The sequence below is a fragment of the Rutilus rutilus genome (assembly GCF_951802725.1).
Source record: "Rutilus rutilus genome assembly, chromosome: 16".
Classification (NCBI taxonomy): Eukaryota; Metazoa; Chordata; class Actinopteri; order Cypriniformes; family Leuciscidae; genus Rutilus; species Rutilus rutilus.
This window is the reverse complement of record NC_140224.1, coordinates 25,421,769-25,436,732: the sequence shown is the minus strand read 5'-3', so window position 1 is coordinate 25,436,732 and position 14,964 is coordinate 25,421,769. Positions and strand designations below refer to the sequence as shown.

The window sequence follows — 14,964 nt, the reverse complement described above, 5'->3', positions numbered from 1 at the left end:
TTAGCACCCTCTTGTGGCTTCTGGACCAGATAAGATAAAATCAGATTTTTTTAAAATGACATGAATGAAGGATAAATACATAAAGGAAATTTCAAACAAGGAAATGTCTGTCTCAGTTCTTACTTGTTCTATAATTCTTAAAAGCACAGTTTTCAGTCCAGGTCTTCTTCCACTGTCTCTGGGTGGAAAGTAAGTGCCACCTATGAATGGCCTGAGATCTGGTGTAAGCCACACGCTCATTGGCCAGCCACCACCACCACTTGTTGCCTGGGCAGAAAGCATTAATTGTATTTCAATCAGCATGACACTTTGTAAGTTACAACAATAAATGTTACAAGTCCAAACCTGCACAAATGTCATGTAAACTTTGTCTACGTCAGGCCTCTCCTCTCTGTCCACCTTTATACACACAAAGTTCTCACTGAGGACTTTTCCAATCTCCTCGTCTTCAAACGATTCCCTCTCCATCACGTGACACCAGTGACAGGTGGAATAACCCACTGTAAACAGTAATACGACTGTGTAATAAAACATTGACCAACCAACCAATTTGTTTTCGAGTATACCATTTTGTTACCTGAAAGAAAAATGGGCTTGTCTTCACTCTTCGCTTTATCAAAGGCTTCTTGCCCCCATGGATACCTATGAATGAAGAGAGGAGAGAAAATACATAAAGGGAAGTTATATTAGGAATACTATAGCTTATATGTACATTTTTAGGATGCTTCTTCACCGGATGCCTTTTGTTGATTTCTCCACCAAATACAAATAATCTAAACTGTGTGTTTTACAGCAAGGCTGAAGATCTCAGAGCCACTCACCAGTCCACAGGGTTGTGTGCATGTTGTAATAGATAGGAGGACTTCTCTTTACTCAGGCGATTGGTGTATTTTGGGGTGTTCAACCTGTCGAGTCCATCACTCCCTGATGCCATGCTGAAGAAAACCACTCCAGAAGACCTAAAACAATGAGAGAATATAACTGTGGTAAATGAAACTGCCCTAACTGAGTGCCACCACTGACTAGATGGCCTTAGTAAACAGGGAGTCAGGAAATAATTAAAAAATGCAATAAATAAAGGACAGATGAAATCCATACTACATAAAGTCAGCATTAAAACCGAAGTTGCAATAGTCTTTTATTCCCATTAGTAACATACGGCCTCTCGAACGAGAAAAAAATGTAGGGCGGGACTTGATTTTATCCGTTGGAAATGCCGCTGCAGGAGTGAGGGGAAGTTATTAGGGCATACAAATCTTTTTTTTTTTAAATAATAATGTGTTCACGGATAAATAATTTATAATAAATACTGTAATATCCCATAAAACACAGCAATTGTTGGTAGCACTTTATTTTACAGTCCTGTTTCCCATGCACACACTAGGCTACTTATTATAGTATTTGCAATAACTGGGTAATAACTAGGTACTAACCCTGAACCTACCCCTAACCCATGTAGTTACCTTATATTACACACAGTACTTTCTTAGGTAAGTACACTGTAAGCACACATAAGAGCACATACTGTAAAATAAAGTGTCAATTTTGATTTCATTTGTGACTTTAATTAGCAAGCAGTATGAAATGAAATGACACACATCTGATGAAACAAAACAAGCTTAAACCAACTTTGCAGAATAATTCATTTCAAATTGAATATGTCTACCCATTTGCTTCCAAAAGTGTCCTGTCCCAGCCTGGTTTTAGAAAGGTTTTGAGCACTTTTTCATGTGGCTGCCCTTACTGCCGATAAAACCAGCTTAAACTAGCCAGCAATCCAGTTTAGACAGGGAATGCCAGCTTTTTATTTGTAAACACACTTAGGGAACAGTTACAGTCCAATAGCATACGACTAACTCCATGTAAACAAGTGCTGTGTCTCAAATCTTAGTAAGCTGCCTATCTAGGCAGAATTAGCCTATCTACGCAATGAACGTCGGAACGCTACTATTTTGGGATCAGTGTTTAGAAACATAGGCATTTAAAGTATTTGGACAAGGTCTCTGTGTTAGCAGCAGTGCTAACGAAAAAGATTACGCGATTTTGCAAGCACGCATGAAGCACTCAGTCTGGGAGAATGACCGTGTCAGAGGTCAGTGCCTACCTGAAGTTGTCCCGGGACAATCTAGTACTGGCAAGAACTGACTTTTGGCTAAACTGGAGGGCTTGTTGTTGTTGTCCAGAACACTGGCTCTTACATAAAGTATGATTATCTTTTCGTAGAAAGGATCCGGTGAAGAGCCTAGCCTGTGCGATGTGTTTGATGGTGGTTGATGATGTAGAAGACCATGCGAAGCCCAATCTCAGCATCATAGATCCGCACCAACCTGACAGCGGTGCGGATTCACACAGAGAACTGTCAGTGGAATCAATGACCTGAATGTCCTGAAATGCGCCACTAGATGTCGCACTAGATGTGTTACATGTACACAAGTTTCAGGCTTTCAGATGCTAAGGTCCCCCAAATATGATCATCATCGTGTGAGGGACCCCCACCCTAAAATGTGTACATTATTTATATATTCATATAATAAAATAAAATAAACATTTTAATCTTGTATTTTTTATTATTATTATTCTTTATTTTATTTATAATATTGCGTGTCCCCCTGGAGATACAAATTGCTCCCCACTCACAACAATTCCTCATTTGACCGTTAGAGGGCGCCTGAAATGTAACCCGGAATTGGAAGTTACCGGACAAGGGGAAGCGTCGCCACTTTCTTCCGGTGAACGAAAAAAACAACATTGCTGAAGATGGCAGAGATCGGAGATGATGAGCTTAAAAAACTCGAATATTTGTCTCTGGTGTCTAAAGTTTGTACCGAACTTGACAACCATTTAGGAATCAGCGATAAAGACCTTGGTGAGTTCAGAAACGAGACGACACGACACTGTGTTACGTTGTAAGTTAGGTAACTCGTAACTAGCTGGTTAGCCTCTTTCTACATGTGTAGTCCGTGCTTGTGCGTCATTTAACTGGAGTAAACAGTCATAGTTATATTATACAGTTATATCCAGTTCCCCAATTATGTTAACGTACACGTTTAGTTTATCTACAATCGGACATTGTATAATTAAAAGAAAGGCTGGTTACTGTCAGCAACGTGGTCCTATTTATTATGTAGTAAGTTAGAGCCTGTTGTGTATTTGGAAATATAACCGTCTTCCTTACTATGGAGTTATTTGAAAAATGTTAAAAGGTAACAATTAACGTACTGTAATAACTGATAATTTGGCTAAGACTGTGATTACCGTCGTCATTTTTGGTATTGGGCTGGTTAGTAAAAAATATTGACTAATGTTAAAAACAAACGCATAATCTCTGGCTGCAGAAGTTTGTAGTAACAGTCTGCTGGTTGTTGTTTTTCAGCTGAGTTTGTAATCAGTCTTGCTGAGAAAAATCCAACCTTTGATGGTTTTAAGTCAGTACTGGTTAAAAATGGAGCCGATTTCACAGTAAGCATTTTTTTGTAATCTCTATATTTGTTCCTTCATTTTGTGTCTTGTGGTTATCTAACCCACTCTGTCATCTCTGTCCTTTAGGATTCCCTTGTCAGCAATTTGCTGCGTCTCATTCAAACCATGCGTCCTCCTCCAAAAGTATCTTCCAGTAAAGGTAAGAATATTCAGGATCTTTTAGTTCATACATAAATCAGGGCTGCATTTCTCAAAAGCATTGTGAGCTAAATTAATCAGTGCCAATGATTCTATGATCCATTTAGGCTTGCAATGCTTTTGAGAAATGCCATTTTGATGTCATTTCATCACATAGCGCCATATTTTCATCTCTCCTCCTGTTTTTTTATTGTACAGCTTCTTATTCTGAGGCTAAGCCAAAGGCTGAAAAGGACAAGCTGAAAGAGCTCTTTCCAGCTCTGTGCAGACCTGACAATCCTATTCCCAGGGTAATTATTTAAATATATATTTAATTTGAAAGAAGCCTTTTATGCTCACCAAGGCTGCATTTATTTGATAAGATATATAGTAAAATATTATTGCAATTTAAAATAGCTGCTGTCTAATTTAATATACTGTGAACAATTTATTCCATTACTTAAGTCTTCAGTGTTACTGTTTTTTGTTCTTTTTGTTTTGTTCAAATAAATTCAGCTTCGGTGAATTTAGCCACAGTAGCCAATTATGGGTCATAAACTATCTTTTCTTCTAACTAGTCTATGCTGGATGAGGATGACGTGAAAGTTGCTGCTGATGCCATGAAAGAGTTGGAGATGTTTATGCCCAGTGTTAGTGGAACAGAACCTAGCAGCAGTAAACACAGGTGAGGACCTGCTCTAACATAAAATAGATACCGTTGAAGTTGATGCTGCAATGATTTCCTCTCTGCATCATATTATCGCCTTTTAACATGTAAGTATCATCCGTCTTAGATCTGAAACCAGCAGCAAGAAGAAGCGGAGGAGCAGGAGCAGAAGCTGGAGCCGAGATAGAGATAGAGACAGAGATCGAGACAGGGACAGACGGAGACGACATCGCTCTCGCTCTCGTTCTAGATCTCGCTCTAATGACAGGGACAGAAGGAAGCGGAGGAGCCGCTGGCACTCTCGCAGCAAGTCCAGGAGTCCCGCACGGGGAGACAGAGACAAAGACAAAGACAAAAGCTCAGACCGGTGGAAGGACAAACATGTGGACCGGCCCCCACCGGAGGAGCCGTCTGTGGGGGATATCTACAATGGCAAAGTCACCAGTATCATGCAGTTTGGCTGCTTTGTGCAGTTGGAAGGTCTCAGGTATGTTTGAGATACAGTAAATTTACTATTAAGGCTACTAAATTTGATGTGGGCGTTACAATGTATTCTTTAAATGTAATATTTAGAATGAGCTTTTAAACTTTTTTTTCTCTCATTCTCCTTTCGTAAAGGAAACGTTGGGAAGGCTTGGTCCATATTTCTGAGCTCAGGAGAGAAGGTCGGGTGGCAAACGTGGCAGATGTGGTCAGCAAAGGTCAAAGGGTCAAAATCAAGGTGTTGTCCTTCACTGGATCCAAAACAAGTCTCAGTATGAAGGTGAGTGCGTGTCTTTATGGAAGTCATGAGAGAGAACAGGTCTGCATGGTTTGAGGTTCAAAAGTCACCAATTAAACAACCAATAAATCACAACCAGTTAAAATTGTACATTAAATTTATAGATTTGTTATTCTGTGAAATAAAAGTCAATAATAACTCGGTTTTAGATTCTGCAATTTTTGGTCGACTAAACAAAAGTTAATATATGAAGATCCTTGACTTTTAGATCACACTGTATACAAAAAAATGGTATATCTTGCATGTCTATTTCTGGGCAACTAAACAAAAATAAATGTATGTTTAAATTGGTATGTAATTATTATTATTGTAGTTCAATTAAATTTACTTTTATTTGTATAGCGCTTTTCACAATGCATATAGTTTCAAAGCAGCTTTACAGAAAATGCCTGTGTCTACATTACAATTTAGAGTGATCTGTTATCAGAGGTGACTGATGTCCATTTGTCAGAATATACAGTTATTAAATAATACAAAAACATGCAATGATTTCAAAATATTTCAAAGCAGTTATTGCAAGGTTTGATCATAATTATTGCAATATAGGAATATATTGTTAAATCAGAAAAATGTGAAATGGAAGCACTTTTAATAGTCTTTACTGTATACATAAATTATTTAACTAGAAATGGTGGTTATATCTTGCTTTTATAATGACTAATCGTTGTGTTTATATGTGTACTGATTTTTGTTGGGTTGTCTTGCTTTTACAAGGATGTTGACCAGGACACTGGTGAAGATCTAAACCCTAACAGGAGGAGAAATATGGGTGGAGACGGTCAGGAAGAGTCATCCATGAGAAATCCTGACAGACCCACTAACCTCAACCTGGGCCATGCTCCAGAGGTAGAGGATGACACGTTGGAACGCAAAAGACTGACCAAGATCTCAGATCCGGAGAAATGGGAAATCAAACAGGTGCATGGCCATCTTTAATGTGAAATTGAATTGATCCACTTTTTTTAACTTTTGTTTTTCTCAACAGTATGTTCATATTTTAATCTACATCTTGATCTGTTTGTTCTTAGATGATTGCTGCCAATGTGTTATCTAAGGAGGAATTCCCAGACTTTGATGAAGAGACAGGAATTCTGCCAAAAGTAGATGATGAGGAGGGTATGAGTTGCATTCACCTTTGTTTAACCCAACATTTACCGATAAATAAATTCCTAATTCATTTGGGAGTCTATCGCAATAAGTCGTTTCTAGCTGCCTGAACAGTCATCTCAAACTTTCTCTGTGTTGTGGTTTGTCTGTCAGATGAGGATTTGGAGATTGAGCTGGTAGAAGAGGAGCCTCCATTCCTGCGGGGACACACCAAACAGAGCATGGATATGAGTCCTGTCAAGATTGTCAAGGTAGTTCAAAACTCATGTACTCTCACTTTACAGCTGCCTGGTGCCAAGAAAGTTATTGGTTTCACTGAAGTAGATATAACCTGTGACTTTAAATGCTGTTTTTTGTTTTGTTTTCTGTCAGAACCCCGACGGATCTCTCTCTCAAGCAGCTATGATGCAGAGTGCCCTGGCCAAAGAACGACGGGAGGTGAAACAGGCCCAGCGGGAGGCTGAAATGGACTCAATCCCCATGGGTCTTAATAAACACTGGGTTGACCCACTGCCCGACGGTAAGACATTCAGACTTATTCCAAGCATCTGAAATAAGAAATTATGTACTCCATTCAACTCAGGAGGTCAAAATGTTTATCTACTCAGAAAAGTGCAATAGAATGCCACTTCAAGCCAAGCTTCCAACTGATTCTGATGTCCTGCAAATACTTTTTAATACTTTTTAAATATTACTTTTAATGAACTTGTTATTTTTTTATTGGATTTTTCCACTCAGAATATCAAGTGCACAGATATTTCACATTCACAACAAGTTGAAAATCTGCAATTATATTACCCAGTAAAAAAAAAAAAAACAATGACACTATAAAACTGTAAAATAAAATACAGTTTACATATATTAAAATAGAATTCAAATAATACATAAGCACAAATACATAATTTAAAGATTTCATTGTTGACAATCAAACACCTGCAACTCTGAGTAGCCTTGCGATTTTAGTTTTTTATTTATCATCTTTTAGATGAATTTTGATTAGAACTACACTACAACTCCAAAACTGCATGGAATAGTAGTAGCAATTGAAGACTAGAAAATAAAATAGTCTGATTACTTGTATAGTGAAGTGGGATTGTATGAGTAAAATAAATTGATGTTTTGTGCTCCATGTCCTCCAGTAGTAAAACAAAAGAACACAAAGTTAAGACACTGATCACTCCAGATAAACTTCCTTCCTATTTGCCCATACTGTAGTTTAGTGAGTTCGTAGATGGCCATCTGATTTCCTGATGTCTGCTATCGAATCAGGCTTGCACATAAAAAGCATATCTCTGCTCCTCATATGCCCTCTGGCCTTGTATGAGCTCAAGTCTGTTATCATCTTTGTGCATCTATAATAAATGCTTTTTCCTGTCCTCACACGCTCACCATCCATACAGTTGACGGCAGGCAGATAGCTGCCAACATGAGAGGCATAGGTATGATGCCCAACGATATCCCAGAATGGAAGAAACATGCCTTTGGCGGCAACAAGGCCTCCTATGGAAAAAAGACTCAACTTTCTATCCTCGAGCAAAGAGAGAGTCTTCCCATCTACAAGCTGAAAGAGCAGCTCATTCAGGTGTGACTTCATCTAATATGTGTATGATCAGGTTCATTGAATATTGAGTCCAGATCCGATACTTGTATTTTCCCAGTGCCTGGTGCACACAGTACATTAAAGTTAATGAAATCAATCCAATGTATACAGGGATGTGCCGGGAGTTTCTCATGGCCAGAGGCTCAAATGTAAAAAAAAAAAAAATAACAATCTAAATCAGAGTAAATCTAGTTATTGAAGTAATTACATTTACTGGTCTATTTATTATTAAATAGTCTCTCTCTCTATCTCTCTCTCTCTCTCTCTATATATATATATATATATATATATATATATATATATATATATATATATATATAATTTAAACCTTGAATTGTGTATGTACAATAAGCATAATTATTGCAACAAAAAAAGTGAATTCAAGGTTAGAAAGCATGAAGCCCGTGGTGTCAGAATGCCAGTCAGTCAAGTCCGAAGCAAGATGCAACGCATTATGGCAATGACGTCTTAGTCTGATTGCAGATAAAAATAAAATGTAAATAAATGACTTTTGAGTGATTCGTTACAAAAGTGTGCTTCAAATATGCTAAACACAGAAGCTTGAATGTGTGTGTGATGCACTCGGACCTCATTGGTTCATGCACTTCACACACTCACATTTGAGCTTCTTCTTTTCCTTTTAATGGCGGTTGGCAAAACCAATTAAAGGTGCATACCACCACCTACTACATGACAGCTGACGAAAAAAAAAAAAAATGGATGTTAGGATAGCCGTTACTGATCAGTAAAAAAAAAAAGCTTAATCGGCCCCAATACCAATCCTTGAGATCTGCTCGGGACATCCCTAATGTAAATTCATTCTGATATGTATATTTCAGTCTAGTTGTCTTCATAAATTAAACCAATTTGTTTTTACAGGCTGTCCATGACAACCAGATTCTGATTGTAATTGGGGAGACGGGCTCAGGAAAGACCACTCAGATCACTCAGTACCTGGCAGAGGCAGGATACACCACACGGGGGAAGATCGGGTGCACACAACCCAGAAGAGTGGCAGCCATGTCTGTGGCTAAAAGAGTGTCGGAGGAGTACGGTTGCTGTTTAGGTCAAGAGGTAGATGCTTGCTTACATTCATTTTCATGATATAGACAACAATGATCTAACATTTCACCATAACTTTTGAAACGGAGCCCTAATCTCTTTCTGTGTCTGTGCAGGTTGGCTACACCATCCGTTTTGAGGACTGCACAAGTCCCGAGACTGTGATTAAGTACATGACGGACGGTATGCTGTTAAGAGAGTGTCTGATTGACCCTGATCTGGGCCAGTATGCCATCATTATGTTGGATGAGGCCCATGAGAGAACTATTCACACAGACGTGCTCTTTGGCCTGCTCAAGAAGGTACAGTTCACAAATTGAGGCTTTGTTCACACAGTCCCTGACTGTCAAGGTCAATGTTCAGAAACATACACTGCCTTTCAAAAGGTTTGGGTCAGAAGATTTTTAAGAAAGTAATACTTGGAAATCGGCAAGGATGCATCAATTGATCAAAAGTGACAGTGAAGACTTTAACATTGATACAAATAATTTCTATTTCAAATAAATGCTGTTGTTTTGAACTTTTTTGAACTTAAAATATTTATTATTTCAAATATTATTTATTAAAAATAAAAGGTTGCTACTATTGTTAAGAATAATTGTTAATGCAATAAAATTAGCATTGATTTAATATCTGTTCTTAAAGATTTTAACAGTGTTGCTGCTTTGTACTCATCTACATGGGTTAAAATGTATGAAAGCGATAAAATTAGGTGCTAATCACTATTTTACCATCTCTTTATGTGGCATATGTAATAGTGTCTTGTTCTTGTGTTATTTAGACTGTACAGAAACGAACTGACATGAAGCTCATTGTGACATCTGCCACGCTGGATGCTGTGAAATTCTCACAGTACTTTTATGAAGCACCTATTTTTACTATCCCTGGTCGTACATATCCAGTGGAGGTTTTGTACACTAAAGAACCTGAGACTGACTATCTGGATGCCAGCCTGATCACAGTCATGCAGATCCATCTCACTGAGCCTCCAGGTAACATTTTGCACGCAGCTGTTCACAGAAAAACCTTTAAATGCCTGTGAAAATGAGCTTACTATAATTAAAATGATTGACTGTACAGGTGACATCTTGGTGTTCCTGACGGGTCAGGAGGAGATCGACACTGCTTGTGAGATCCTGTACGAACGAATGAAATCCCTCGGTCCTGATGTCCCAGAGCTGATCATCCTCCCAGTTTACTCTGCCCTGCCCAGTGAAATGCAGACCAGGATCTTTGACCCAGCACCACCTGGAAGTAGAAAGGTACCATTCAGGCTTTCTCCTCTCTCTGGTCACCTCTGACATGTTAAATCAAATTTACCTGAAAATTTAGATCACTGTATACACCTTAACAAACATTCTGCTGTTGTTTTTTTCAGGTGGTCATTGCTACTAACATTGCAGAGACTTCTTTGACAATTGATGGAATCTACTATGTGGTGGATCCAGGTTTTGTCAAGCAGAAGGTTTATAACTCCAAAACTGGCATTGATCAGCTAGTTGTTACCCCCATCTCCCAGGTAACATCCATTTCTAATGACCCACACTACACACAGCATACATTGTAAGTACACTTTGACTCCTAAACCTCATCCGTGTGGTCCATAGGCCCAGGCCAAGCAGCGAGCGGGCAGAGCAGGTAGAACAGGCCCTGGCAAGTGCTACAGACTCTACACAGAACGCGCCTACAGAGATGAGATGCTCACCACCAACGTACCTGAGATTCAGAGAACTAACTTGGCCAGCACTGTACTGTCTCTTAAGGTACAATATTGTTTAATTTTTTTAAGGAATGCACTAAATATTAAATTCATAACAGATTCAGATAAAAGTCTGGCAGATAAAGATAATTATCCGATATATATATATATTTTTTTTTTCATTTATTTTTTTTTTTTTCAAAATGATTTAAAAACGAACAAGAATTGAGAAAATAAAATCAATTATTTTAAATCCTACAATTTAGGCATCATGAAAAAAATTGATTGGGAATTGGAATGGATATTCATTAAAGATCATTAAATATTAGTTTTTTTAAGGTACCATATATAAAAGAAAATAACAAATTATCTAAATGTAAAAAATGTACGTGCACAGTTAAATAAATGTACATTGCTTTGGATAAAAGTGTCTGATAAATGTAAATAGGCAGAAGTGGATGATTATGTATCCAATATTTACCAATAAATCTCTGAAGGCCAATTCACACTGCACCGACAGCCAGTTCAACGCCAACAGTCACCAGATTACAGCATGTCACTTCTCAGACATTTTAACGCCAATTCAACATGTTCAATATGCGAAAACAAGATCCGACAGATGGCAACAGACTCCGGCAAGGGTAACGCACTGATCCGACAAAGTGTCTGTTGCCTTCTGTCGCTGTCACTGCGGTGTGAATTTACCTTAATACGGGATAATAACACTTAATACATTATCAGTGTATCTCTAATATTATATTTTATGCATTTTAACATCAAATTTGATTTTCCTTCAATCAGGCAATGGGCATCAATGACCTGTTGTCATTTGATTTCATGGATGCTCCGCCTATGGAGACACTCATCACAGCCATGGAGCAGCTGTACACTCTGGGAGCGTTGGATGATGAAGGTCTGCTCACACGACTCGGTCGTAGAGTAAGTGTGTACATGTCATCTTTGTTTAAATGTGGGAATGTGCTCGTATCGAGGTTTCGGATGTAGCTGCTCAATTTGCACATGCAGAATAAAGTGTTAAGTTTCTTGTCACTGTTCCTATCAGATGGCTGAGTTTCCTCTGGAGCCCATGCTTTGTAAGATGTTGATCATGTCCGTCCATCTTGGCTGCAGCGAAGAGATGCTTACCATTGTGTCAATGCTCTCAGTGCAGAACGTCTTCTACAGACCAAAGGTACTTCTTTAGCCCACACACATTACCAGATCTATGATCAAGGTCAAGGAGTGGCCAAGAACAGTTACGTCATTAAGTAAAGTTTGAGCTATCCAAGCAGACTGATCCTGAAGATATTAAGCATGATTTCACTCTAAATGTCAGGACAAACAAGCTCTGGCAGACCAGAAGAAGGCTAAGTTTCACCAGCCTGAGGGGGACCACCTGACTTTGTTGGCTGTCTACAACTCCTGGAAGAACAACAAGTTTTCCAACCCCTGGTGCTACGAAAACTTCATCCAGGCGCGATCTCTCCGTCGTGCACAGGACATCCGCAAACAGATGCTGGGCATCATGGACAGGTGAGGGCTAGAGAATATCTAACGTTATGCAGGCTTACTTGCATAATGCAACACACTGTAAGTCTTAAGACACGTTCACACCAAGAATGACTTCTATAAAGATAACTATTAATATTCACACCAATATCAACCTATGACCAGCCTTACAAATAGATTAACTTAAGCTAAATTGACTAGTCTTAGCAGTTTATGCAACCGGCCACATTAAACAATATTGTTCCTCTGTGTTGTTATTGTTGTAGTTGTGGTGTGGACTTCCCTATTTACATAGATTTAGATATTATAACTATAGATATAGGTATCGTCCTTGGTATGAACAGGCTTTTACACTCCATAATTATACATATTGTTAATAATTATACAAAATTGCATGTTGTCTTCAGGCACAAGCTGGATGTGGTATCTTGTGGTAAGGCCACAGTGCGTGTACAGAAGGCCATATGCAGTGGTTTCTTCCGGAATGCAGCCAAAAAGGACCCTCAAGAAGGTTACAGGACCCTCATAGACCAGCAGGTGGTCTACATCCACCCCTCCAGCGCATTGTTCAATCGTCAACCAGAATGGTATGTACCAAAACGAGATTGTTATTGTATTAACCACCAAACTAATATCAATGTTGCTTGTACTAAAGCTGGTTTCACTCTCTTTTTCTCCTCAGGGTGGTGTACCATGAGCTTGTGTTGACCACTAAGGAGTACATGAGGGAGGTGACCACCATTGACCCGAGGTGGCTTGTAGAGTTCGCTCCAGCTTTCTTCAAAGTGTCTGATCCCACACGCCTCAGCAAGCAGAAGAAACAGCAGCGGTTGGAGCCCCTCTATAACCGCTATGAGGAACCAAACGCCTGGAGAATCTCCAGAGCCTTCAGACGACGCTAGAAGCTTCTCACAAGGTTCTCATAGACTGCGAGTGTCTGATACTGCTGCTGAACAAAACATCATTTTTTTGTTGTTGGCAGAGTGGAGAATAACATGGACAGAAGCTAAAAATGTTCTTAAAGAACATAAGGTGCCCTATTTTCAAAGATAAGATCCTTTCCACTGCTGTCAAACCACATGCTTGATTTTAACGGAGACATTCCCTCAAAAATTAAACCTGACCTGATTTTTCTGCTTTCACTTTAAAGCAGAAGAATTTAATTTTATGTTTCTTCTGTATGTTTCTCATAAGGCTTGGTGGTTATAATTATCTCTACTTTGAGTCTTGGGGGTTCTTTGTATTTTAAAAATTAAAGAAAAAATGGCAAAATATGAAATAAAAAGTCAATTTCATCTCAACAAAACAGACCGGTTAATATTTGCATTTTTATAGTGCATCTCCTTTTCGTCCAGACTCTCGGGACGACCCATTTGTGTGGCAGAATGTGTGGATGGCACATCCGTCTGGTCAGTTGATGTTAAATAAAGTGCTGCAAGGGAAAGGGTTTTCATTAATTCAGTTAGTTCCTCTGCAGAGGTCTGGTCATGTACAAGTGAACAGGATGTTAAGACCACTTTATCACACTCCAATCTCATCCTTTTTTGGGACCTCTCTTCTGTTTTAATGTTTAAATTACCAACTCCGCACAGGATCAGTGTATCGGATCACAGTGGAGATTTTGTATTATAGCTCTTTTATTAGAGGAAACGATGGGGGGTGGAAATGTCCTGCGGTTTTTGATATGGTTACAGCTTATGTTATGTAATATCTTGGAGTCGTTTTGATGTCAAATTAAACTGTCCTTTCAAAAGGTCACTTGAGTTGTTTCTGTTTTTGGTGAGCTTCTAATGTTGGTGCCTATTGCATGTAGATATACACTCACCGGCCAATTTTTTTTTTAGGTACACCTGGCTAGTACAGAGTTGGACACATTTTTGCCTTCAGAACTGCCTTAATTCTCCCTGACATAGATTCAACAAGGTGCTGGAAACATTCCTCTGAGATTTTGGTCCATACTGACATGAAAGCATCACGCAAGTTGTCGGCTGCACATCCATGATGCAAATCTCCCATTCCACTACATCCCAAAGGTGCTCTATTGGACTCAGTCATGTTCAAGAAACCAGTTTAAAATGATTTGAGCTTTGTGGCAGTGCATTATCCTACTGGAAGTTGCCATCAGTAGATGGGTACACTGTGGTCATAAAGGGATGGACATGGTCAGCAACAAAACTCAAGTAGGCTGTGGTGTTTAAACGATGATCAGTTGTTAATAAGGGACCCAAAGTGTGCCATATATCTCCCACATTATTATATCACCACCATCAGCCTGAACAGTTGATACAAGGCAGGATGGCTCCATGCTTTCATGTTGTTTATGCCAAATTCTGACCCTATCATCTGAATATCGCAGCAGAAATCAAAACTTGTTAGACCAGGCAACGCTTCTTCAGTCTTCTATTTATTGTCCAATTTTAGTGAGGCCGTGCGAACTGTAGTCTCAGTTTCCTGTTCCTAGCTGACAGGAGTGGCACCCGGTGTGTCTTCTGCTGCTGTATTCCTTCTGCTTCAAGGTTGGACGTGTTGTGTGTTCAGAGATGCTCTTCTGCAGTCCTCAGTTGTAATGAGTGCTTATTTGAGTTAATGTTGCCTTTCTATCAGCTCGATCAGTCTGCCCAATCTTACAAGGCATTTTCACAGTATATTTTCTCTTTTTTGGACCATTCTCTGAAAACCCAGAGATGGTTGTGCGTAAAAACCCCAGCAGATCAGCAGTTTCTATACTCAGACCAGCCTGACTGGCACCAACAACAATGCTATGTTCAAAGTCACTTAAATCAATGTTTGGTTTGAACTTCAGCAGATCTTCTTGCCCATGTCAACATGCTTAAAGTTGCTGCTATGTGATTAGCTGATTAGATGTTTGCATTAACGTGCAGTTGAACAAGTGTGCCTAATAAAACTGACTGTTGTATAGTTCACATTAAAAAAAAAAATGT

The 14,964-nt window shown here is 39.0% G+C and overlaps 2 protein-coding genes across 4 annotated transcripts in view; one reads left to right on the top strand and one right to left on the bottom strand.

Annotated features, from left to right (window-relative positions):
• spata20 (spermatogenesis associated 20) overlaps nt 1-2,406 on the bottom strand; it is a 47,003-nt gene extending 44,597 nt beyond the window's left edge. Inside the window, exons 1-5 of one of the 3 annotated variants that reach the window (XM_084433605.1) lie at nt 2,105-2,406; nt 822-959; nt 578-642; nt 346-500; nt 124-267 (exon numbers count right to left, since the gene is read on the bottom strand). In XM_084433605.1, coding sequence (XP_084289731.1) covers nt 124-267; nt 346-500; nt 578-642; nt 822-959; nt 2,105-2,313 — 711 coding nt within the window. In that variant the 5' untranslated portion in view covers nt 2,314-2,406. Of the gene's footprint in view, nt 1-123; nt 268-345; nt 501-577; nt 643-821; nt 960-1,666; nt 1,906-2,104 lie in introns of those variants that run through there. The other 2 variants (XM_084433607.1, XM_084433606.1) reach the window with 2 other exon arrangements.
• Nucleotides 2,407-2,708: 302 nt separating this feature from the next.
• Nucleotides 2,709-13,778, top strand: dhx8 (DEAH (Asp-Glu-Ala-His) box polypeptide 8). The gene is made up of 23 exons (XM_084433553.1): nt 2,709-2,866; nt 3,374-3,459; nt 3,547-3,619; nt 3,817-3,908; nt 4,176-4,282; nt 4,392-4,751; nt 4,883-5,027; nt 5,760-5,963; nt 6,074-6,161; nt 6,306-6,403; nt 6,525-6,672; nt 7,553-7,734; nt 8,632-8,826; nt 8,931-9,116; nt 9,596-9,806; nt 9,895-10,076; nt 10,193-10,333; nt 10,422-10,577; nt 11,315-11,452; nt 11,577-11,705; nt 11,850-12,046; nt 12,430-12,609; nt 12,705-13,778. The coding sequence occupies exons 1-23, from the start codon at nt 2,758-2,760 to the stop codon at nt 12,922-12,924; spliced, it is 3,627 nt and encodes a 1,208-aa protein (XP_084289679.1). The 5' UTR covers nt 2,709-2,757; the 3' UTR covers nt 12,925-13,778.
• Nucleotides 13,779-14,964: the final 1,186 nt, after the last annotated feature.

Coding starts and splice junctions, on each gene's coding strand:
- dhx8 (XM_084433553.1), top strand. CDS start 2,758: ATGGCAGAGATCGGAGATGATGAGCTTAAAAAACTCGAATATTTGTCT. Junction 3,620..3,816: donor AAAAGTATCTTCCAGTAAAG/GTAAGAATATTC, acceptor TTTATTGTACAG/CTTCTTATTCTGAGGCTAAG. Junction 9,807..9,894: donor CCATCTCACTGAGCCTCCAG/GTAACATTTTGC, acceptor TTGACTGTACAG/GTGACATCTTGGTGTTCCTG.